Source organism: Episyrphus balteatus, chromosome 2 (assembly GCF_945859705.1).
Source record: "Episyrphus balteatus chromosome 2, idEpiBalt1.1, whole genome shotgun sequence".
In the NCBI taxonomy this organism is placed as follows: domain Eukaryota; kingdom Metazoa; phylum Arthropoda; class Insecta; order Diptera; family Syrphidae; genus Episyrphus; species Episyrphus balteatus.
This window is the reverse complement of record NC_079135.1, coordinates 33951316-33978000: the sequence shown is the minus strand read 5'-3', so window position 1 is coordinate 33978000 and position 26685 is coordinate 33951316. Positions and strand designations below refer to the sequence as shown.

General features: G+C 30.1%; 1 protein-coding gene across 6 annotated transcripts in view; it reads right to left on the bottom strand.

The window, feature by feature from the left end:
• LOC129908859 (nocturnin) overlaps positions 1-26685 on the bottom strand; it is a 45291-nt gene that overhangs the window by 3493 nt on the left and 15113 nt on the right. For 2 of the 6 annotated variants that reach the window (XM_055985663.1, XM_055985664.1), the window contains exons 2-4: positions 3085-3323; positions 2954-3019; positions 2721-2842 (exon numbers count right to left, since the gene is read on the bottom strand). In XM_055985663.1, coding sequence (XP_055841638.1) covers positions 2721-2842; positions 2954-3019; positions 3085-3323 — 427 coding nt within the window. Of the gene's footprint in view, positions 1-2720; positions 2843-2953; positions 3020-3084; positions 3324-3601; positions 3745-6714; positions 6834-14381; positions 14754-21527; positions 22894-26685 lie in introns of those variants that run through there. The other 4 variants (XM_055985662.1, XM_055985658.1, XM_055985660.1 and 1 more) reach the window with 4 other exon arrangements.

Here is a 26685-nt window from a genome sequence, read left to right as displayed (position 1 = left end):
TTTAATATATATTTCCCCAAAATCAACGTAAAACTGTGCTCACAATGCAAAAGTCAAAGATGCCCCGAAGGAGCCTCATAACTGTTTTTCTTTTTTTTCAATAACTAATACTATTTTTTTACAAAGCTGGTTTTAATTTAATTAACTTTAAGCATAGTGCTAAATTAGGTTCAAAAATCGCTTACATACCGGTAGTCAAAAATTAGATCAGAAATGCAGAAAACACGTGGTACTCCGCGAAAAGTTTATGAAAGACTGAGAAATTTCACAAAATTTCTTTAAATTAAACTAAGCTTCTTTCTTCATCCATACTATTCTTCATTAAGGGCCCGATCATACCGAAAAAAGCAAAGTCAAATGTGCCCCGGTGTCAAATGTACCCCCGCTTACCCTACGTCCGACTCAGTCGTCATCGTTCGAAATTGTTAAAAGTTTATCTGGTTCTAAGTCTTTAAACATACACTCAAATTTTAAAAGGTCTTTGTTGAGTTTGAGTGATCAAAATATCTAAACAGATTTAAAGTTTTCATATTCTGATAACTCAATCAAAAAAGCGCTTCGTCATTTTTCTTCTTTTATTTTTGAAAACAGGTGTCTTTTACCATACATTGATATAAATCAATTAGCTATACTTAATCAAACTAATGAATGACTTGCTATATTTGGCTTTTGATGTTGTTAGATAAGTTTGGTTTTTGATTTGGTGATCTGATAAGAATATACAGAAATACGAATGATCCAGTGAAGACGTGAAATGAGATTCCGCCACTTTAACAAGAAATAGCGTTTTTTGTATTTCATCTTCTGTTTGATCCCTTTGCAATTCAGCATTCATGTCAATAATGACTAAATTAATTAATGTTTTAATGTGCTTATACAGGGTGTCCCACAGTCACCGCCCCAAATGAAAACCATGGATTCCTGAGGTCATTTTAAGTCGAAAAACTTATGAGGTAATTTTCTCGTTTTCGTCCCGTTTTCGAGTTACCACGGTTTTTTATGATTTTTGCTCTCTTGTCCTTTAACTGGCCTTATCTTTGCCAAACTAAGTTTGATTTGAAAGATTTTTTTTAAAACCAATCAAGAATTAATTACAGTTTAAGTTTGTCTCAAAACTTTTTTTTCTGCGGACAACCGTTTTTCCACAATTTTGAATCAAACACAATTTTCTTCGTTTTTTAAGTTGTTTTTTACACTTTCATATCATTTAAGTCAAAAAAACACGTTAATGGGTATTAATTTTTTGCACTTTTTATTGAAGCCCAGTTTATTTTCATAAAAAAAAATAAGTTTTATTTCATAAAAAAGGCTACTGAAAGTAATTAAAAAAATAAACAAACTGAGTGAATTAAAAAAAAAATATTTTTAAATAAAAAATTAATTTAAATGAATTAAAACTTTTTCTGAGCTTTATCTATTTGTTCTTTTCTTAACCACAATTGCTCAGAAAAAGTTTTTAATTCATTTAAATTAATTTTTTATTTAAAAATTATTTTTTTTTTCATTCACTCAGTTTGTTTATTTTTTTTAAATTACTTTCAGTAGCCTTTTTTATGAAATAAAACTTATTTTTTTTATGAAAATAAACTGGGCTTCAATAAAAAGCACAAAAAATCAATACTCATTAACGTGTTTTTTTGACTTAAATGATATGAAAGTGTAAAAAAACAACTTAAAAAACGAAGAAAATTGTGTTTGATGCAAAATTGTGGAAAAACGGTTGTCCGCAGAAAATAAAGTTTTGAGACAAACTTAAACTGTAATTAATTCTTGATTGGTTGTAAAAAAAATCTTTCAAATCAAACTTAGTTTGGCAAAGATAAGGCCAGTTAAAGGACAAGAGAGCAAAAATCATAAAAACCGTGGTAACTCGAAAACGGGACGAAAACGAGAAAATTACCTCATAAGTTTTTCGACTTAAAATGACCTCAGGAATCCATGGTTTTCATTTGGGGCGGTGACTGTGGGACACCCTGTATAAGCAAAGATTAGCAAAGATAAGGCCAGTTAAAGGACAAGAGAGCAAAAATCATAAAAACCGTGGTAACTCGAAAACGGGACGAAAACGAGAAAATTACCTCTTAAGTTTTTCGACTTAAAATGACCTCAGGAATCCATGGTTTTCATTTGGGGTGGTGACTGTGGGACACCCTGTATAAAACGAAGATTTCAATTATGCGTTGCGTTGATCGTGCAAATATAAGAAAATATTTTTCCCAAAACAAAATCACTATCAAATCTATTTTAAATGTTTCAAAGCAGCAATGTAAGTACAAAAATTAATAAAATCGAAACTTTTCAAAACTTTGCAGATTACAATGTAATTGATTGAGCTATTTAAATGCTTCAAAACAACTTAGCTTGAATAAAAAAAAACCCTTTTGGCAGTTTTTTTTTGTTATTAAAAAATGAAAAAAAAAAAAATATAATCTTAAAAGATCTTAATTTTACAGCTTTTATAATAATATTATTGATGTCTTTACTATAGTCAAAATTTAAAAAAATAGAAGAAAGTAACTAACTTTAAATAAATAAACCAAGAAATTAAGTGTATTAATAACTTTAAATCTAAATTTATATCATTGTGATCCAATTCGATTCAGAATTTTCTCAAATCACTTAAAAAAAACCGTGTATCTTAATCATCCAATTTTGAATTTTTTTAACTCTCGTTTTCAATTTCTTCATTTTCGACCATTAAATTTAAAACAAATTTATACCTGCAAACAAATGACATCCGGATTATTCTGCAAAATTTCTTGTACTATTAGGTATTTTCTGTGATCCCACGTCAAAGCCTCATCTGGACACCGGACAAATCCATCATTGTTTTGTCCCAAAGCTGTTAAAATAAACAACAAAAATTAGATATTTATATTATGCACATAATTTTAAAATATGTATATTATTTTGATTTGCCATTCAAAATATACACTTTTGGCGTTCAACTTACTCTGTGATAAAATATTCCATTGTAGCAATCGAATGTGATTTGGTGCACTTATTGGAGCACTACAGACTGAAAAAAATAAAATAAATTAACTTTGAAATTAAAATATTTGCACTTTTTATTTATAAATTTACCTTTAGAAATGGAATTTAATTTAAGGAAGCTCAATCCATCGGTAATATCATTTGAAACCAACGATGGTGTAATTGATTGTTTCACAAAATATCTTGTCAATAATTGAGGTTGATTCTCACCACGCAAATGTTTTATATGTTGCAATAATTCACTGGTATTCAAACCTTGTGGCACTTCAAGACTATCATCTTGTGAATCGATATTATTGATTTTTGGCGCAGAATTAAATGATCCCATCCTGAAAGTAGAAATAATTATGAATGAAAAATACTTTCAACAAAAATGTTCAATTATTTAAAATAAACTTTCATTGAGAAATTACTCAATCAAGATTATACAGTCATTATCAATTTATAGAACAAAAATACAGAAAAGCTCAAATAAAGTGCGTCATATAATGCTTTAATTCCAATAAAAACTCAAACAAGTCCAAGTGTGAACAAGTGTTCTTTCAAACTTTTATAATCTTTCAATAAAATAAGAAACGTCATAAAAAGAAACATGCTTAATACTCACAAAGCCGGTAATTTCCAAACAATATTCCGCAAAAGTAAATACTTTATGAAATCGGAAGCAAGAAAGACTGATGAATTGACTTTTGCCATAACCGAGGGTACTTTTTTTTTTAATTGTTATTAATTTTTGTTTTTATTTTTATTAATTTTCTACTTAATTGCTTTTAATTAACACGTTTAAGGTAAACTTTAATAAATGAAAAGAGTGTAAAGTTTAGTTTACCTGCTTAAAATTAAAACGTTACGTGACGAAATTTATAGACCGCAAACGAGGTGAAGACAACATTCACAATATTATTGACTAAATAAGTTGTAATTGATTCAATAACAAGCTCATAAAAAACAAGAACCTTTTTTACTAAACAAATATAATTGAGAATAAACGAAAACAGTTTCTTGTACAAAATAAGTACATATTTAGTTCCAACTATATAAGTGAAGGGTCCAGGGGAAAAACGGCACATGTCCACTTTTTGTCAAAAATAAACTAAAGATGAGGTCTTGTCTGAGCACTATCTGATGACATTCCTACTTTTATAAAATAAATTTAAGCCTTGCTGAAAAAATAAATAAATTGTGCGTGTAAGTTGTATGAAGAACAAAATTTAAAAATGCGTTTTTCTCGAAATGAGTGAATGTACTAGTGCTGTTTTTCCCATGGACCCTTCAACTGAGTTCTAAATTTCATTACATAGCGAAGGAAACAAATAATATCAGTATGAAAAAAAGACTTAAAACAAAATGTTAGATGGGCCTTGGACCTGTTTCTCATGGAACTATACATTAGCTAAATCAACTACCTACATAATGTTAAGCTTCAACAGTTCCATAACATTTTTTCTGGTATATTTAACTTTATTTCTGATACATTTAACTAATTTCTGGTATATTTAACTATTTGTAATGATTAAATATTCCAGAAGTATCGTTTTTTTTCGTGTTCCATTAACCCTCAAGGATAAAACATTAGCCTTTATGAATTGTTTCGATCACCAACAATATTTACCAATATTCAATGTCACTTAAACAATATATTATTGTGATGGGATGAACACAAACTGCTCCGGCTAAACGAATAGCTAGGTATTGGTGACGCGGGAACAAAAACGCAAACGATTAATGTCCATGCACGTAGAATCCCTCGTTAAAATAAAAGTTTATGCAATAGCTCTATCAGAAGGCGATGAGATAAATAGGAGAAGGTAAATATCTATTCGATGATCGATGGAAAGAATTTGATGATGGTTGGATGAGAACTTGCAGTCAGAGGAAGGCTGAGGAAAAAATTTCTTGAGTTTTTTGCTATGGCGACAGTGAAGTAGCAGAATAAAGCTCACCAGAGCTTTATTTCACAATTTGATATTGTAAGGGTGCATACCCGTAGGTAAGGGAATAATGACATCTCCTCTAGAGAAAATGATGAGAAACGATGAATGTACTTTTTAGAATTTTAAATGCTAAGATTTGAAAAGAAATTTAAACCTTGGACAGAGAGAAAATCACAGCACAACGAATTTCAGCTTCTATAAAGCCTTATAGAAGCTTAGTTTCTGAAAGTAGGAATTTACGAGAAATGTTATAACGAAATAAATAAAGTCGATGGAATTAATTGAAAAGCAAGAAGAAGAAGAAGAAGAAAAATAAAATAAATAAAATGCACGGATGTGTTGTAAGTACTTCTTTTATATTTAAGTTTCTTAGAATTTATAGAGAAAAGAATTTGAATTTAAAATAAAAAATATTGTGTTTCACCGGTATGTATGTATTAGGGTGGTCCTTAACACAAAATAAATGAAGATATCCGCTCAATCGTCTCCAAATAAATAAAAAAAATCCTCTAATTTTTCCAGACTTTTATCTATACATACCCCTTAAGGCTTGACCACACCGTTAGCGATACGGGTAGGTACTTGTATGAAAAAAAATTTCACACCTTAATAAACATACATGTTCCAGTTTGGAATTTTTGTTCATACAGCTTGGACTTTGGATCTGATTTTTGGATTATTCCCTTTACGAATTGATGGGTTTGTTCTAATTTTGCACAATTATACTAAAAAATTATATTTAGTAATATCTCATTCCTAGTATTATTAAAAATATATTCCTGAATCACGAAAAAATCGAAAAGGAAATCCATTTTTTTAGAACCTATTACGTTTATTACACTTTTTTCTAGATTTCTCAAAAACGGCTCAACCAATTTTGTTTGCATTTTTTTTTTCAAGTTTCGTCAACAGTTCAAGATAATTCTGGAACTTAAAATCGTTTAATTTTTCGTATCCGTATTCCGTGACCTGTTATAACGCTCGGCTTCTTTGTGCAGTTTTAAAGTTCTTTGAGTCAGTTAAAGTAAAAGCACTCAACTTTTAAGTATATTTGGGTTTAACTTTTTTTTCAAAAGCAATAAATAACGGACATATGGAAATATTTTTTGACACGAAATCGATTAAATTGAAAGATGATAAGAAACTTATCACAAAAAGATCAATTTATTAAATTTTCGATTGATAGATTTCCAAGAAGAAATACATAGCTACTTTAAACTCTCATATATCTGCTAAATCATAACCGAGATAAGCCACAAAATCTTTGATAAACTTATCGAATATTACTTGGAAATACCAATTATGTATTTGGTGAATAATTTTCTTTTTTTGTTAGAAAAAAGATAGAAGACTTGACTTGGATCACCCTTTATTTTTAACAAATGAAATATTTATTAAAAAAAACACATCTGGGTGAGATTGACTGGTAGGAACCCAACCCATAACCTTGCGCAATAAATTCAAATTAACAGGGTAAAATTTCTTGAAAAAACGAATTACAAAAAAATAAAGGTACCTTCTTTTATCAATTTTTAGTCATTTGAATTGTTCAATTATTATATAAAACTTGTGGTATAACAAGTTTCACGGGATTCCCCGAAGATAACAAAACCAACTGATCAATTAACACTTTTTTATTAGATTCTTGACATTTATGTGTTTTTCCAGCTTTTTTGTTCAAATAATTTAAAATAATAAAATCAATTTCCACTTAAGAATATGTATTCTTCCCACAAACTTTTTATCTTTGTTTTAATTCAAGAAAATATTAAAAAGTTTCGATTACCTGGTTAACATGACCTTTTGCAAATAATTTTTTCGGTCATTTTTGCATGGCATTTTTTGATTTTGTTTCATTTTTAAATTTCTTTCCATTTTTTTATAATTTATAATATCCAATAAAAAATTCTTTTTAAAAGATGTAATTTATTTGCAGCTGATTTATTTTTGTGTTGTTTTTAATTTTGTTTTATAAGAACAAGTTTTGTTTTTAACAAAAATTTAAGAAAAGACACTTTGATTCACAAAAAAATCGTTATAACATAACCTTTACAACCGATACAGAATGCGGTTTGTACAAAACTGATCACTCACAATGTCTGAGATCTTAGAATTTAACTTTGAAAATGTATCTGGATGGATGAAATATATCGCACGTGCAAAAATACACTCTTTTGAATCTTTGATAACAAAAAACACAAATTATAAAGAAAAATAAGAAAAACACAAAAAAATACAAAACAAAAAAGAAGAGTTTATACTCGTTTTGCATTATTCTGGAGCGAAGAAAAAAATGCCTATTAACATTATTTTGTTTTGTTTAACAAAAGATATTGCAAGCTTCGATAGTTATAAGGTAGTGGAGATAGTGGATTCTAAAAGTAGGCGACCAATAGTTTTTTCAGGGCGACATTTTATTTTGGAGATGTACCTATAGCGACAGACCAAAAAATTTGGTGTTTTTGACAGGAAACCAAAAGTTGTCATACGAGTTATAGAGCAAGTACTGGTTTTATATCAAAAGGAATGAGAAAATGAGCTTGATCTGGGCCCTATTGCACCAACCCTATTGCACTTTGCATTTTGCAACTTTGCACTTTAACTTTGCAAATTCTGTTGCACCAAACTCCAATTTGCAAAGAGGAAATTACTTTTTTGAAAAGTAAAATAAAAATTCTTTCTTTGCAAATCTTGTTGCACCAACCACAAATTTGTAAAACTCAAAGTACTTTTCTAAAGCGCAAAGTTTTGCCAATTTGCAAAAAATTCTTTGATTTCGTTGCAAATAACAGAAAAACTTTGCACTTTCCATTTCAAACTCTGCAAAGTTTTGCATATGGGTTAAATAAACAACGCACATCTGCCCTCTTCTTCATGGCCACATAGCCTCCTCTAGAATTGCCACCTTATTCAAAATTATGCATCATTCAATGAATGGTTGCAATTTAAAGTTAAAATAATGATATTATATTGATTTTAAAAAATTCTATAATTTTCTGCTTTAAACAAATTGCAGCAAAGCAACAGTCTAAAAAAGTAAATGATAAAGTAAAGTACAATAACATTTCAAAAGACATCGTTGTTTAAGTAAAAAAAGAAGGTTTCAATCTTTTTAACAAAGCTTTACCTTGCAAATTTTCAAACTCCGCAAAGTTTCATTTTAAGTTGGCGCAACGCCCGCACTTTTTGCTTTGCAAAAAAACATCAAAAATTGCAAAGTGCAAAGTGGGGAACTTTTAATTTTTGGTGAAACACTTTGCACTTTTACTTTGCAGAGAAGTACCTACTGTTTTGCAAAGTTGCAAAATGCAAAGTGCAAAGTGGTTGGTGCAATAGTACCATGGATTGTTCTGAACTGAGAAGTTAAATATGTTCTTATGTTACTATACTAACTCACAGGGAAAACATTGTTGGGAGCTTAAAAAACTAGCATTTGAAAAATTTCAACACTTAAATTTTTATCTCTACAATGTTTCCTTTAAACAAGAATTTTAAGAGCATAAATTAAGTTTAATAACGAAGAAAAAATAATAAAAATTATATAAATTATTTTTATTTTAAAATTGAATAAAATTAAGTTTGAAATTCAAAAAGAGAAATATTGTGGCTGAATCAATAAGTTGGAAGATTGCCCGTAGAATTTCCATCGAACTTTTTGGTATCCCACAGGCGTCTGCTTCTGGGCCTTCACTTTTTTCAGTTATTCATTGGTTATAAGTTTCGTTTGTATCGATGGTATTGCTTACGACAACTTCCTACCAGAAATACGTTAATGTTTATTAGAATTTTTATGAATGTGTTGTAGAAGTTTGGTATAATTGTCAACCTTTTCGTCATGTTATCTATGGAAAAATTCCTGGCCTTAGTACTAAGCAACATAAATCCACCACTGGATGGCGTTGTTGTTGACAAAGTTTATCTCTATATAATTTGTTGTATTAATGCAAAAATGTGTGATATCTTATCTCAATTGTACGTCTTCGAAAGGTATACTCTTGGACAAAGAAGCATTTTTTTTGTCTAAACATTTTATTCTCATTCAAATGAATGAGCGAGCGCCTCACCATTCTTTACAGTCTACAATAAACAACAGTAGGTACACCAGATGAAAAAGAAAAAAAAAAAAAACAATAACAAATGCAAAATGAGAAAAAAAGAAAGAATTTATTATAACGAGATGCGCATGCATACGATTGGTTAGTTTTGTGATGTTTTTGTTTATATTCAATCAATTTGCGGTGTTAAAGGGGTATTCTTAAAGATTTGTTTATGTTGATTTTTTTTTTAATTTCAATATCCGCTGATGAAAATGCACGTGGTTTAAGTTTGAAAAAAATTACTAAACCTATTCAACAGCAACTCATACAGAGATGTGAAAAAAATAATAAAAGGCTTTTATATTGAAAAAAAACTTAATTTTTTCTTCAAAATGACAAAAAAAAAAATTTGTAAGTCATTTTTGTAAGTTCTATTTTATTACAACTAAAAAGCAGGATCGTGAGGTGGACACGAAATTTTAATTCCTTCACTATAATGGGAAGATGTCTGGACTAACTCAACAATTAGATTGGTAACTTAGTCTAGATTGAAGTCAAAGAAATAATTTTCTATGGCGACGTTTGTTAAAAAAAATAGTTTTTATTAAAACTCAATCCGACAAATTTTTTAAATTTTTGTTGTGATCAGTCTACTGAAATATATTTCCTGAGATGTTCTAAAAGTATTTTAGTTAAATATGTAGTAATGAAAAAATAAAGCAATGTAAACTAAAAACAAAAGTTAAATAATTTTTTGCACATCACTGTGTATAACATTATTTATGGTAAAATGAGAATGTACCAATATAACATTGAACGTGAACTTTATGTTCGCATTGAACATTGTATCTATCGATAGTTCTTATGTTAGATATATGTGAGACAGCCGTTAACGAGAATAATAAATTTCGACAGATCTAAGTAAGTGCAGAACAAATACTAAAACGCAATATTTTTTTTTAATGAATGAAAATAAAACAGTGAAGTAATTTTTCGTAATTATTTAAATAAATCAAATAACCAATTAGTCCAATAACAAAAAAAAATTAAGTTTTTAATAAAGTAGATAATTAACAAAATCTATTAAGCCGTTAAGGAAGTGTAGATACACAAAAACTTAAATATGTATATGTACATTATGTGAACTTAAGCTAAGAACAGCAAAGTAATTTGAGTTTTTTGAAAACAAATTAAAAAAAAAGTTCAATTTAAATCGCGTTGAATATAACATGTGAAAAGTTTCATTAAAATCGATAGTAATTTGTGAAAATTGCAAGTCATCAAAAAAAGGTCGATATGACAGTTAAGATATGTATTAACTCGTCGCGCCATGGTAAGAGCTATAGCTATGGCGCCAGAGGTCTGGGTTCGATTCCAGTATAAAAACTATAATTAAGCAGCTCTGGCACCTAGATAGTTTGGAAAACATTATCCTGCTATTACACCGACTTCAAATGCCGCTTTAATGGGTCTTTGAACATGATAATAACCCAAAAAACCAGTAGAGCTGCCAGGTAATGGGTTCAAGACGCTAAGATTGAGGTCATGGAGTGACCTGCTTAGTCTCTCAGACCTCAATCTCTTCTAGAAACTTTGGAGGGATATAAAAGAAGATGTTTCTAAAGATAAACCCTAAAATAACGGGAGTTATGGACCATTTTTGAGCAGGTTTGGCGATCTATAGCACCGCAAAGATATCAGGGACTTTACGAAGAAAGGTCGTTGCGAAGCGGTATTTAAAAATAATGGTCATGGGAGCAAATACTTCCTTTTTTCAAATAAAATACCGTTTAATTGAACTTTGTTTTAACTTGTTTTATTTAATTTTAATAAAAAAAGAAAAGCGCTGCTATTATTTTGCTCGCCTTTTTACTTGCGATATAGGTACTATATATCAAGTTATGCATTCGTAAAAAAAAAAAAGTTGAGATAACATTTTTCCATGACATTACGATGGTAGACAATGCCAAAAAAGTGGGTCCCGGAAGTCCGTCTGTCTGCCTGTCTGTCTGTCTGTCAGTCTGTCTGTCAGTCTGTCTGTCTGTCTGTATAAGGAGCTACAGCCTAAACGGATGGACCGATTGATGTCAAACCTGGTATGCAGCGTTATTTGGCGACTCTTCAGAGGGGTTTTTGGAATTAATTTTTTTGGACCAAAAATAACGGTACTTGTCATATACCGATTTTAGTAAAATTGAAATATTTCAAAAACGGCTCTAACGATTTTGTTTAAAAAATTCAAATGTTAGTTTAAAGTTAAGGTCTATCTCCTAATGAAAAAAATTTTTTTTGAAAATCATTATTAACGGTACCTGCCATAGAACCGTTTTTTTCAAATCCGATTATCTCCAAAACTGCTTATTCGATTTCAACGAAACTTTTTGTGAAGAAGCATTTATATAATTTAAATATAAGCCAAATATAAAATTTTGAAAATATAATAATAATTTTTGGATTTTTAAAAAAATTTTGAAAATTTTTTTTTGAAAAATCAAATTTTCGAAAACGGGTCATTTAATTTTTTTGAAATTTTGTTTTTAGATGTTGATTAGTGATTTCTACAAAATGGCATACCCATTTTATTTTTAAACTTTTTTTCCAAAAAATTATTTATAAAAAATTAGTTTTTTAAAAAACGGCTCTAACGATTTTGAAAAATTTTTTTCTAAAAATGCATGTTAATATATCAATCAAAACTGCATACTTGTTTTGGAGGGCAATTTAATTTCAGATATTATTTTATTTTTTTTAAAAAACGAATTTTATTTTTTTTTCCAAATTTCTATATAAAAAGTCTTAAAAATTTAAGCAACTTTAACCCTAAGAGCAAGTTCGTGCGACCCCAGTCGTGCATTTTATTTTCAGGTGTATTTGGTTTTTGGATTATTTCTTATCTAATTCGTATCAAATTAAACTCCATTCATACGCAAAATTAGATTTTAATGAAACCTTAGGAGTTTTACTTAAAAATCAAAGCTCTTTTTAAGTTTAATGCTTTATTTAAAATATTTATCGATGCGCTGCTATTTTTACTTGCGATATAGGTACTATAGGGCAAGTTTAGGATTCGTAAAAAAAATCGAACTCGAGATAACAATTTTACATGACATTACGATGATGGGGAATGCCAAAAAAGTGGGTCCGGCAATTCTGTCTGTCTGTCCGTCTGTCTGTCTGTCTGTCTGTCTGTCTGTCTGTCTGTCTGTCTGTATGTACCTACAGACAGCTACAGCCTAAACTATTCGAGTGATTTTGTTCAAACTTAGTAGTTAACAGTTTTGGGTGATTCCCTAGAGGACAAATTGAAATTTTTTTTTTAGGACCAAAATTAACGGTACCTGTCATATAACGGAAATAGAAAAGTTAATTTTTTTCAAAAACGGCTCTAACGATTTTGATTAAAATTTTTGAATGTAGTACTAAACATAAGAGCCAACTTTCGAAATAAAAAAAATATTTTTTTTACCGTTATTAACGGTACCTGTCATAGAATGGTTTTTTTGATTTATGAATATCTCGTTCAAGACCAATTCAATTTCAACGAAAATTTTTATACAAAAGCGTTTAGGTGAATGTAATATTAAAATTTTAGAAAATTTTCAAAAAATTCATTTTTGGATTTTTAAAAAATATTTCAAAATTTTTTTTTGTAAAATCAATTTTTTGAAAACGGGTTTATGAAAAATTTTGATATTTCGTTTTTATGTGTAAATAAATTATTTCTTCAAAATGGCATACCAACTTTTTTTTTGAAAAATGTTAGAAAATTTTTATATATGAAAAATTATTTTTTTTAAAAACGGCTCTAACGATTTTCTAAAATTTTTTTCTGAAAATTCCTTTTTATACAAGAAGAAATTTGGCATACTTGTTTTTTTTTGTGAAAGATCATTTAAAACGGTATTTAATTAATTATAAAAACAGATTTTATTTTTTTTAATTTCTTTCTTTCAAATTTTAAATTTTCTTAGTTTTCTTGAATAAAAAGCTTTATCATTAGAGTAACTTTAAGCATAAGAGCAAGTACGTGCGACCCCAGTCGTGCATTTTATTTTGCTCGCAGTTGTATCCCTTTCTTTTGGTTCTAGTACTTTCATCAATAATATCGTTACTCGTTACTTTCGTATATTTCGTATGTTTCGTTACTTTCGTTTCGTATCTCATACATCAGATTTGGTATTGAAACTAGGATCTCGTTGTTACTCGTATGTTTCGTATCTCGTATGTTTCTTTACTTCAGTACCAGTAGGGAATCATACGAGTAACTACACTGTTTAGAAAGTAACGTTTTGTTACTCGTTACTGAACTGAATACCAGCATTTAAGTAACGAATACATACGATTTGCTACAGTTCTAAAGTACAATGTCCTCTCCGTAATCTTTTATTCCATGACTAGCTTTAGTCGTACTGATAACGTAATAGAACATCTAGGTTTCAAACTCAAACGACGAATATAAACAAATTAGGTATAAATGATTTATAAGTTCACTAAAGTTGCATTTGAATCGGATTTCCATTTCAATAAAAATTCGGTAATTTAGTTAAAGATCACTTGGAACTAGCTAGGTTCATATTATATCGTTTTATGTTTATGTTCATGTTCTAGATATTGCGCTCGTCAAAACATGAGTCACTGGTTAAATACATGCATAAAAGCAGCAACGTGACAGATTGTTGCTGCATATTTAAATTTCTACCTTCATTGCAAAGATATGCTTTTTCCGGCACCTTCCAGATATCGCTCGTTGATAAATAAACCAATCTCATGATAGCCAATAAATATTAATTTCAAACATAAAAAACATATAAATAGGACTTCCATAGTCAATAATTTTAGAACTTGTGCTCCATTCAAATGTGTGGAAGTAAGTTAAGAAAAAGTTCTGAGCTCAAACACTAAAAATATGAAATAGGCAAGTCTTTTGAGGTATGATTTTTAAAATTTTGTTTCCGTTTTTTTTTTTTCCAAAACATGAATAAGTTGACCAATTACAAATAAATAATTTGTAAAGAATCAGAATACCTACAGAATAAATAATCACCTTCAATTATATTTTGGCATTTGGTGACATTATCTGTCAACAATCCGTCTTAAAATAAAACCGTTTATGAGCTTGAATTGAAGTTTAACATGGGAACAAAACCCTGTTATCGACTACTCTACACTTCATTAAATCTTCACTTCAAAATACTACTTCAAATTGTTTTTATTATGACGCGTCGAGATTAGTTATTTCCTATAATGTATTGTCAGATATTCAATTTTATCTAATTAGGTCAAACAAATGAATAAACAAAACAATTTTAAATTATTTTTAGTTTAATGCAATGTTATTGATTTGTTTGCTTCTAAAATCACATAAACCGTCCTATTACATTGAATGTTTACATTTTAACAACATATTTTTATTTACCTTGGAATGGGTATCACAACTCGTCGTGTAAACGTCCTAGATGAAACAATTAAACGTGATGATTTGAGAAGAAATTCCATTATTATTTTAATTTTGTTTGATTCTCGGGTAAACAAAACAAAATTTAAGTATCGAAACACGAAACAAATATAACAGGGGCGAGGTGCAATTATTTTTTCTTTAATTTAATTATTTTTAAAATAGAAAATTAAATTTACTTTTTAGAAAAAAAAAAAAGAATATTTATATATTCATTTGATTTTAACAAAGATTTTGAAATGATATCATAAATGCTAAATAAAAAGTTCTTATCGTTATCGAGAGAATCATTATATCGAATACTCGTTTGTATGGTACACAATCCTTTACATCCTATAAACAAATAAAAAGTACACAAAGTTATAGAATAATTTATAGTTTATTATGTAAATATGGAGAAACAGTTTGGGTGAAGGACAGTAATATGTTATGTTTTAAGTCATTTTTAGTGAAGTTTTGGTAGAATTTTGCTGTTCTTAAAGAAATCTTGATTCTAATCATAAATGTGATATTGCAATAAAAGAAAACACACACAAAATAGGTATCACAATAATTTAAAATAATGCAATTTTTCTTATTTGTTAAAATTTCATTAAATACAATTATTCTAAAAGTGATTAGGTACTATAACGGTTTTTGTATAAGTTTGAGGGGTTTGGAATTTGATGAACTTAAATTAATAGGTATGCTTTGTTTAATCTAAAAATATATCCTTCATTTTTGAAAAAAAAATTCAAACTATGGTTAAATTTTCGTAATTTCAATTAAACTCGAAAAATATAAAGAACTTCGAAAAATTAAAACAGAAATTATGAGTTCTCAGTAAAGAAGCCGATTTATTTAGGCACAAAAATTACAAATTTATTTTTTTTTAGATTTTCGAAAAAAAAATCAAGGGTAACCCCTTGCTGAAAAGCTTCAATTTAAAAAATGTGGTTCAAATTCATCGATATCAAAAGTAAGGTCTTTTTAAGCTCTTTTCATAACTGAACCAAAACTTTCTTGAAGGTTTGGTTGCTGATTTATTTGCATCTAAACATTTTTTTTTCTTACATTCAGAGGCAGAATCTGCGAACCAAATTCTGTAAACAAGTTTTGGCTTAGAGATATGAGTTTACAATGAAGCCGATTTATTTAGGCACAAAAATTACAAATTTATTTTTTTTTTCAGATTTTCATAAAAAAAACCAAGTGGTACCCCTTGGCGAAAAAAATTAAATTAAAAAAAAAATATCTCCAAATTCATCAAGTGAGTCATCAAAAGAAAAGACTTTTTAAGACCTATTCATAACTGAAAACCAAAAATTTCTTTGAGATCTGGTTGCTGAGTTATATCTTATTTATAAACAGGTTTCTTTACAACAAATAATTCCTTGTTGGGCGATGGAATCCGCTGGGGGCCCGGGATGCTGCTTCAGCTGCCGCAATGGTATGTACGCCCCTGCTGATCGTTATATTTTTTGGTTTTCACCGATTTTAATCAGGTTTCGTTCGTGTAAACAAAAGTAAACCAAAGCTATTCCTTTTGAAAAGACAGTTATTCTATTTGAATTTGGTTAAAAACGATATACCTGGAGTTATGTTTTCTCTGCGTAAATTAAAAAAAAACTTCCAAGTTGTGTTAATTATGTTAAAAAAAAAAATCTGAATTTTTTTTGTTTAATCTTAAATAGAATAACATTAACCTCACAAAAATTACACATCAACAAAACATATCTATTAGTCCAGTGCAGTTATGAAAGTGTAGGTACATAGTGGTCAATATTTGACGAAATCAAAATCCAATATGGCTAACAAAAGGGGAATTTCTCATAATTTGCAACAAATCAGGACAAAAAAACGAGTCACTTTTCAAAAGCAGTTAAATCACTTTGTGTGACTTCTCAGAAAAAAAAAATATAAATTTTCTGTTTTCACCGGTTTCCAGAGCGTGTGTGTTCGAATATGGAGACAAAAATTGCATACCTATGTAGTTTGAAAAAAGGGGAAAAGTGATTTTATCCTCTTTTGAAAAGTCACTCCTCAAGTGTAACAATTTTTTCTAAAAAAACGACATTTAAAAGATTCTATGTTTTTAAATTAATAAATCGTCGGCTGGAAATACCAAGATCGTATCTGGAAAAGATCAAATTTGATGTTTGGATCGAAAAAACTATGTCGTAAATTTCAACACAAAGGACCCCGCACATTTTGTATGGGAAGTGGCCCTCGATGAAATTGTCTGAAATTTTAGTATGTTGTTCTCTTGAAGCCCTTGATCAAAAGTCAATATGAGCAGAAAGTCGAAAAATGGACAGTTTTTAAAATAACGGGTTTTTTCCGAAGGCTATCTCAAACCTTTTAAAAGGGATAGTAACTCCTTATATTGTGTTTTGCGCTTTTTTGTAGTGGAATCCATATGTTTTTAGGGTCGCTGAAATCGATTCCGAAGTCCATTTTGCCCCATCACATCAGGTTTTCAACATAACCTCAAAAAATGTCACAGCCCCAAAAAAAATTTTTTCACGTCAGGTTTTCGAGATAACATAAAAAAAAGAACATCTTTTTTGAGGTTATCTCGAAAACCTGACGTGATAGGGCAAAAAAAACTTCGAATCTGGTTTCAGCGACCCGAAAAAACATATAATAAACATAGTCGCACTCCCAGATAAAAAAAAATTTTGAGGCTGTAATATTTTTTGAGGTTATCTTGAAAATTGATGCGATGGGGCAAAATGGACTTCGGATTCGGTTTCAGCGACCCGAAAAACATATGGATTCCACTAAAAGCGCAAAACACAATATAGAGAGTTACAATCCCTTTTAAAAGGTTTGAGATAGTTATCGGAATAAACTGTCAATTTTTCGACTTTCTGCCCATATCGACTTTTGATCAAGGGCTTCAAGAGAACAACATACTAAAATTTCAGATAATTTTACCGAGGGCCACTTCCCATACAAAATGTGCGTGATGGTCCTTTGTATTCAAAGTTGAAGATTGAGAAAAATACAAAATCGTATGGGTATGCCACTAGAATTCTACATAAAGGAAAATATTTCTCAAAATTTGTTACATTTTAATTTCCGAAAACGTAGGATATTAGTTGATGACGAATATCATAAAAAACTCTGAGTAACACCGGCGGATCCAGGGGGGGGGGCACGGGGGCACGTGCCCCCCCCAGAACTGGTTCATACTTAAAGCAAATCAAATTATAAGAGTTGTTAAAATATATGAATAATAACAGAAAGAACTTAGGTAAGTGAAACTCTTGTCTATTTCTGGCTGAAAATGCGAATTTTATTGTTTGTTGATCCACCTCACAAATAAATAAACTACTATTTGTTGGGTAGACACGAATTTTTTTTTCGATTTAAAAAAAAGTGAATTTTCTAAGTGTTTTTTTTTTAACTTCAAAGTGATTTTGGTGAAAAATTTTGATATGGAAATTGACAATTAAGGTATGAATTGTATTCTAAAAAAAATTTAATTGTATATGCAACTCTATTTTTCCATACGAAGGGGTTGAAATACACACTTAAAAAATTTGCACTTTTTTCGTTATTTTTTTCTTACGTTAGTGTTTTTAAAATAGCGCAACCCGCCACAAATTTCAAAAGAATCGGTGCAGTAGTTTTGAAGTTATAAAGGGCACCTGCTTGAAAACATTAGTTGTGGGGAGAACGATTTAAAGTTTTGAACCCTGGACTAAAACGTTCGTAAGCGAAGTATTAAAATACTCATAACTTGGTCAATTTGGCTCCAATAGACCTACAATTTGAACACAATATTCTTGAGATATAAAAAAATGTATTGCAAATAAAAACAACAAAACTTTTCCCAGAAAAAAAGTACCTACCTATGTTTCAGTTTTTTTTTAATCTTAGGAACTTTAATATTTTTTATTAGAATGAAGTCTCTAGTATTTGACTAAAAACTACGAGGTCATTAAAAAATGGTATAAATATGTCCATAATATTGCAAAATTTTATACAAAATCAATTAAAAAACGAAAACATTTTTGAAGTGAAAACTTCTTTAGTATCGTAGTGATTTGAAACAAAATGAAACGAAAACGCGACACGACTTCAACTTGTTATAACTTTTTTGTTTTAATAGATAGATGAATGAAATTTGTACTGTAGATAGGTAATTAAATAATATATTATTGTACAAAATTTCAATTAATTTCATATTCAAAATTCGGAGATAACGGTAAAAAAATGTTCTTTTCTAACACACGTTATATCTTTTGATCTAGTGCACATACAAATTTGATTTAACTTTAATACGCATGCTGCTAACATAAGCTTTTCACACATAACGTTACGTGCTCTACAAGTTACACAATCTTAAATTGAAAAAAAAATTAAAAATACCTCAAAACACCTGTGGAGATCTATTGGCGATGACCAGCTATCAGTGTAGGAAGTACCGTAATCTCAGTCTGGAAATTCGCCATGGTTGACTTTAAAAAATTCTAACTTCTCTTGTAGACATCTTTGAAATAAGATTTATACATCATTATACAAGGTGAAACAATAAGCTTTCACATGGTACCTATAAAATTTTTTATAGGTTGTCAAACAAAAAAATTGATTTAAAGCATGAGAACTTAAAAATAAATGTTTTTTTTTTGCTTTTTAGATGAAATTTCATCGAGTTAAAAAAATTCTAGCTCTTTTTGTAGATGTCTCATACACCTGATCGATATATATATTTTGAGCTAAGACAATAAGCTTTCAGATGGTGTAAAAATTTGTATAGGTTGTTTGGGAAAAAATGGATTTAATAGCGTGAGAAGATAAAAATACGTGTTTTTTTGCTTTTTTTGATGAAAATTGATCGAGTTCAAAAAATTCTAGCTCTTTTTGTAGATGTCTCATAGAACTGATCGATATATATATTTTGAGCTTAGACAATAAGCTTTCAGATGATATAAGATTTATATAGGTTGTCATATAAAAAACATGGATTTGAAGGTGATAGAATAAAAATAGGTAGATTTTTTCTATTTTTTTATTTTTGCAAGAAAAATGATTTTTTAAGGTTTCACTTCTACCACGTGTGAATTGCACACATGATTTTTTTTTCTACATTTCATCTTTAAAACTTAATTTCTCAAAAACTATTTAGGCCCATTTGCTCATACGGGTCATAAATTTGAATCCTAACTACATAGGTCCAACATAGTTCTTAAGTTCTTCTTATTTTATTCTACGTTGCTAAAAAATATTTATATGGAACTCAGCAATGATTTTCTTTCATGATATAAATCGCTGAGAACTTCAAATCCAAATGTCAAATCGATAGAAAAGTCAAAAAATTCGAATTGTTTTTGAGAAAATTAAGCAGTTAGAATGCAACAAATTTGTTGTTAAGAAAAGTGTGTGTCTTTTTATTACAGAAAAAAAAAGATTCAACAGTGAAAGTGACCAAAAATATATGTTAAATTTAATTTTGAAAAATATTCATTTGAAAGAATTTAAATTTGAATAAGTAAAAAATTAATTTTTAAATGTGTGCGTTTGACAAAACTAAGAATGAAAATTATGATAACAAAAAGTAAACAGTGTTTCAAAAATTTGTGTTGAAAGTTTTTCCATCTGTAGATGGTAAATGCTAATGAAAGTGAAAAAATTTCTATTAAATTGATAATTGATGTAATTTTTGACTACATACATCCATTTCTTAAGCCGCATTCTTTTCTTTTTTATTTAATAAAAATACTTAAGTAGAACGCTAACTGCTTATGTTCTTAAATTTCTTCCAGCTAAGTTATGTTAGTTTTAAATTCGAGCAAACCGTTATGTGAAACTTAGCTCTTTAGGTTTTACTTAACTATTTAAGTTTCGTTTCAGCAAATGGGCCTTAATGAAACAACTTGACTCAAAAAATAAAATAAATAACGAACTTTAAGAAAAGTTATAGTACAGGGTTATACGTGCATTTTATGATTTTTAATATTTTTTTTCTCCCGGCTAATCGGGAGGTAAGTGGGTAAGCACTTAAGTGGCTTTTACTGTACCAAGAAAATGAAAATTTTTCCTTCCGAATATTTTTTTTGCAATTTGGTACCTATTTGATGTGGAAAATGTGCCCAAATATGTTTGGCCAGGTTTTAGACTAAAATACCGCACTGTGCGTCGTTAAAATTCGCTGCTTGTCAGTCAGTCGTATGATACTTCACTTTATTTCTAACTGTTATTGCTGATTTTTTTGCCAATCCGTCCCTTGTGCCCCCCCCCAGAAAAAAATCCTGGATCCGCCCTTGCTGAGTAAGATTAGAAATATTAGATTAAACGCACGGTCCTAACTCTACAGAAACGACAATGTTACTGATGGCTGATATAATTAATTTTCTCAAATCAAAAATGAATATTTAAGTTTAATATAAAAATCCAAGTTGCGATATAAATTTTCCAAATTATTGCACTTGTTGATCAAAACTTGTTGCAATCAAAAGTGTCGTCACTGTGAAACCATAGGTATTTGTTGTTGTTTCATTTTTATTTAACAATAATTTTGTTGTTGATAGAGTTAACAGAACAGTGAATGCTCAACAACATTATCTACAATTTTGTAGGCAAACAGTAACGAACTTGTGGACACGACATCAATGATCTATCAACAAATAATAATGAAATCTAAAACTTCACTCCAACTCAAGCACTGGCTACTATGCAAATTAACCTACAACACTATCTAAATTAGTCACTTACTGGATTTCTAGAAATCCACTCTCATTGCAAGTACTTTTAAAACAAACACTCATTCTCGCTCTGAACAGTTAAGTAATATGTAAGTGGCAATATCTGACGTCAATCTGTCTACCATGTCAAAAAACAGTCCGGACGAAAACAAAAGTTAACTGTCTCATAACTTTTTTTCGTGTTGTTGGCTACAAATACCTACCTACTCCACAGTCAAGTGCAACCAGATCCAGTTTATAGTTATTCAGAGAGCTGGTGTCACTCCAACTTGATGATTTATATATGGCAAAAGGGGAAACAGTCTCTATAATACCTAACCGACTAACCGGGTCCCGAGGCAACTAACTCATGCCTCAGTTTAAAATTGGCTAAAAAACAACTGATTTCGCTGATTTCTTTGAAACAATTTTTTACCTCACAAGATACAACAGCAAGTCCCGTGGTGGTTCATATTCACTTCCGTTTTCAATTTTAGGTGCATGCGAACCGGTGGTGGTTGTGTTGTCGGTAGCAACCAAACAACGACGATGAGGATTTTCATTCTCCTCAGAGTCGTCTAGTTCCATTTCAACTCTGCGTGCGGCCAAGCGTCTCTTAACTGCTGGCGAGGTCATTGCCGAGGTTTTAGCTAAAGCTTCCGCAATGGCGAACTTTTCACGAAAATCCTTCAGCATTGCACTTTCTTGGGGCGTACCTGCTGACCATAACGATGACGGATATTGCCGGTCAACAGCTGCCTCTGTTGTATTGGTTGCAACGGCAGTGGTGGCGGCGGATGTAGTTGAGGCAGCTGTGTTGTCAATTATATCCGCGACTATCTCAACCAGCTCAGGGTCATTTTGCCCTAAGACAGCAGAATTCTGGTCATCATCGTCATTATTCAAACCCAACATATCAGTGAGGAATTGTTTGCGTTGCAAGTCGATTCTTGAAGGTGGTCTGTGCAATGGTTGACGTATGTTATCCTTAGGCAGTTCTATGGCTGGGATTTGTGGAACTTCACAGCACTCTTTTGTGCAAAGTATTTTGCATAATTCTGTTAGGGGGTTATTATCAGCACCCTCAGAGTTTTGACAATTTAAACAAGGAGCTTGGGGTTTAGAGTCACCTTCCAGGTCCTCATTTTTAGGAGCTTCTAAAATTTCAAAATCCTTATCTATGCTCTCATCTGGAGAACTGTATTCACTTCCGCTAGATTTACGTACGTTAAAGAACAACGGAGGGCGTTCAAATTCGGGTGACCGACCGTCCTTTGACAAACTCGAGTAATCCTTAAAAGTTGGCGCTGACAAATTCAGCAGCAACGAAGTCACAGGCATTGATTTACCGAGTGAAGGGCGACGTTTATGGCCGTTTACACTCTGCCCAGTGAATAAACTTTGATGCGATTGCATTTTTAATGTGACACAAAGAAGGTGCGTTAAAGTGTCGATTGTTTCATGCGATTTTTGTCACTTTTTTGTTGCCGAAAAACACTTAAAAGATCAATCACTTTTCAGTCAGGAAGTCCTTCGAACACAGTTTAGTATTTTTTTTATTAAATTAATTTCACATAAAAATCACAAAGAAAAAACACGAAAGATACAAAAATTGTTAAGACAAAAAAAAGCGTGTAAAACGTCCGTTGATTGCGAGTAGTAGTATAGTAAGTTTGCGCGCAATTGCACGTTTAGAACATTAAACTAGTAATCCGAGAGACGATGGAAATTCTTTATTTATATGGTCCAAGCCGAGGCTATCGACATTCTCATTCTACGTACGAATAAATGAAAAAATAAAAAAAAAATAAATACATCTCTCTGGGATTTTTATATAGTCGCAAAAAAGGGGGTTGAATGCGGTGAATGGAGGAGGGTGTTGAGTTGAAAGATAAATTAAAAATTATATTACCAACAACAACGACGACAAAAAAATATACATAAAAAAAAAGTGAAAATCATAAAAATGAGTGAATGCGCTTTTGTATCTACTCGCACAGAAAAAATTAAAAAATAAAAAAATATTATTACACACGATCAAGAGCGCGCAAAGGAATTAAAAACGATACTAAGCAAACGATTGAACGGATGGACGCGCTTTCGCATATAACCAGAAACGCAGAATTATTATTATTTGTTTGTTGTTCAGAAAAATTAATATTTTTATAATAAAATAATTTATATGAAGAATATATCGATTTAATGATGATGATTTGTTTTGTTTTATTAAAAAGTTATAAAACGGTAGGAATAATGTTGGTAATGGTGGGGCACAGGCATACCTACTCCATTCTCCCCCACCCTTTTTTGTTGATTGATTTTATTGTATAGCTAGTTAATAAAGCAGCAGGTATGAGTAAAATATGAGATGAATACTAACTAATTGGTAGATTATATTTTTAATATCTGAAGAATATGTTTGTTTACATTTCAAATTTCAAGTGGCATACAAGTGGGAGCACTTACTTTTTTGTGCTCCTACACTTTGTATAAACAGCGGGTAGGTAATTGTTTATGAGCACGTTTTGTTGAAGAAAAAGGTGTGTAAAGATTCTTAACTAAAACAGCGAACGATAGGAAATTAGGAACGTTTTGAAGTTATGGTCGTTAAAAAATTCACAGACAAAAATTCCAACTAAATTTCTACTATAAACTAGCAAGCTATGTTAACAAACTATACAAAATTTTCAGCTAAAAATAGAAGTCACTAAAAGGAGATGGGGCAAAATTATATGGGACCTGGGCCATGAGCGTACATTAATGAGACTAGTCTCGAATTGAAGCTGGAGCTTAGTATATTCAATATATGAAGTTTTTTTTTTTAAATCGAAAGTCAGGGTCCTGAGATATAAGGCTCCAAAGTTCGTTCTGATAACCATTTTCTGTCCCTTTTATATGCAAATATCATTAGAACTATAAGAGCTATATGTATGGTTTTGATGTCAAATGAGAGGTTGTTTTTGTGCCTTTTCAACAATATATAACACATATTACACATAAAAAAGAAACGGCGAAAAAATAAAGAAAAAGTAAAATATTAATGAAAAAGAGAGTAATCCTGAACAAGTTTAAGGTTGACCTGAAAAAACGACAAAAACTAAGGATGAAGCTTTGTTCCTGAAAGCCTCTGCAATAATAATCCGCTTTTACCAAAATCGGATTAGATATTTTTTCGAGATATCCCCATAAAAGGGTTTTTTTTTTGTGAAAAATTCATACCAAAGCAAGGCACGAGTACGATAACTTAGGCGCCGAGAATTGACAACGGCTATTTGTAGAGGTGTTCAATACAAATATTTTTTCTTACGGGAAAGGGGGGGTCAATGTCCCTCCCTTTAGGCGGGAGGGGCAATTTTCAAAAGAAATACTTGAAATCATAAAAAAATTATTAAAAAACAACGGCAACACTTACAGTTATCAATGATACTTTTTTCAAAAGCTAGAGTTATACACTTGATTTTAATTTTTAAATCAAACATTTCAATCAATCGTTTTTGAAATACATAATCGATTTCAAAATCAACATTTGGGAAAAATAAGATTAAAAAAATACATTGGATACTATTTTTGTCAAGTTTTTCAATGAGAAATTGATTGATGAGTAAATTGCATCAATAATTTCCTAATCAAACACTGAAAACCATATCTTCTTATGCTTTCTAGTTTTTGAGAAAATTGTAAAATAAGAAAACTTTTTTCAAATCCTTCAGTGGATTAAGTTTTTGGGGACTATTCTCTGCACCATCAGGGCTCTCCTGCGGTGAGCGTACAATGGGAATCTAGTTTTTTTTTTTTAAGAAGAACAAAGCTCTTTACTGACTCTATGTATGAATATCGACCTTTTCTGATTTTTGATAATGGTAAACAGCCAAGAAAATAAAAATCTGATTAAGAAATTAGTTTTTCTCATTTTCATTTTTCTCAAAAAATAGAAGCAAGGCATAAGAAGATATGGTTTTCAGTGTTTGATTAGGAAATTATTGATACAATTTACTCATCAATCAATTTCTCATTGAAAAACTTGACAAAAATAGTATCCAATGTATTTTTTTAATCTTATTTTTCCTAAATGTTGATTTTGAAATCGATTATTTCAAAAACGATTGATTGAAATGTTTGATTTAAAAATTAAAATCAAGTGTATAACTCTAGCTTTTGAAAAAAGTATCATTGATAACTGTAAGTGTTGCCGTTGTTTTTTAATAATTTTTTTATGATTTCAAGTATTTCTTTTGAAAATTGCCCCTCCCGCCTGAAGGGAGTGACATTGACCCCCCCCCCTCCCGTAAGAAAAAATATTTGTATTGAACACCTCTACAAATAGCCGTTGTCAATTCTCGGCGCCTAAGTTATCGTACTCGTGCCTTGCTTTGGTATGAATTTTTCACAAAAAAAAACCCTTTTATGGGGATATCTCGAAAAAATATCTAATCCGATTTTGGTAAAAGCGGATTATTATTGCAGAGGCTTTCAGGAACAAAGCTTCATCCTTAGTTTTTGTCGTTTTTTCAGGTCAACCTTAAACTTGTTCAGGATTACTCTCTTTTTCATTAATATTTTACTTTTTCTTTATTTTTTTCGCCGTTTCTTTTTTATGTGTAATATGTGTTATATATTGTTGGCACAAAAACAACCTTTCATTTGACATCAAAAACATACATATAGCTCTTATAGTTCTAATGATATTTGCATATAAAAGGGACAGAAAATGGTTATCAGAACGAACTTTGGAGCCTTATATCTCAGGACCCTGACTTTCGATTTTAAAAAAAACTTCATATATTGAATATACTAAGCTCCAGCTTCAATTCGAGACTAGTCTCATTACTGAACGCTCATGGCCCAAAAACGCCCCATCTCCTTTGTTGCTAATTGATTCTGACGATTTGCAAAAAACCGAAATACTTATTTCAAATAAAAAACTAAGCTTAAATTTAATCAGAACCTCCTTTTTGAAGTGAAAACTTCCTTAGTATCGTAGTGATTTGAAACAAGATGAAACAAAAAAGCAACAGGAAAAATCAATTGATTATAACTTTTTTGTTTTAATAGATAGATATATGAAATTTACACTGTAGATGGATAGTTAAATAAACTATAACTGTGCAAAATTTCAATTAATTTAATATTCAAAATCCTGGTTTTTATCTAAACACGTTATATCTTTTGATCTAGAGCACATACAAATTTTATTTAACTTTATTGAGCATCCTGATAATATTACCTTTCATTTGATATATCACACATAACGGTAAGTGCTCTACAAGTTACACAATCTTAAATTGAAAACCTTGAAAAATACCTCAAAACACCTGTAGAGATCTGTTGACCATGACTTGCCACCAGTGTAGGAAGTACCGTTATCTCAGTTTGACATTTCGACATGGTTGGCCTTAAAAAATTCTTACTTTTTTTGTAGGCATGGTAGAATATGATTTAAGCGTTATATAAAAGGTGAAATAATAAGCTTTCAGATGATATAAAATTTATTTTAGGTTCTGATATAAAAATATGGATTTAAAGGTGATGGAATAAAAAAGGTAGATTTTTTCGATTTTTGTTTTTGCAAGAAAAATGATTTTTTAAGGTTTCAC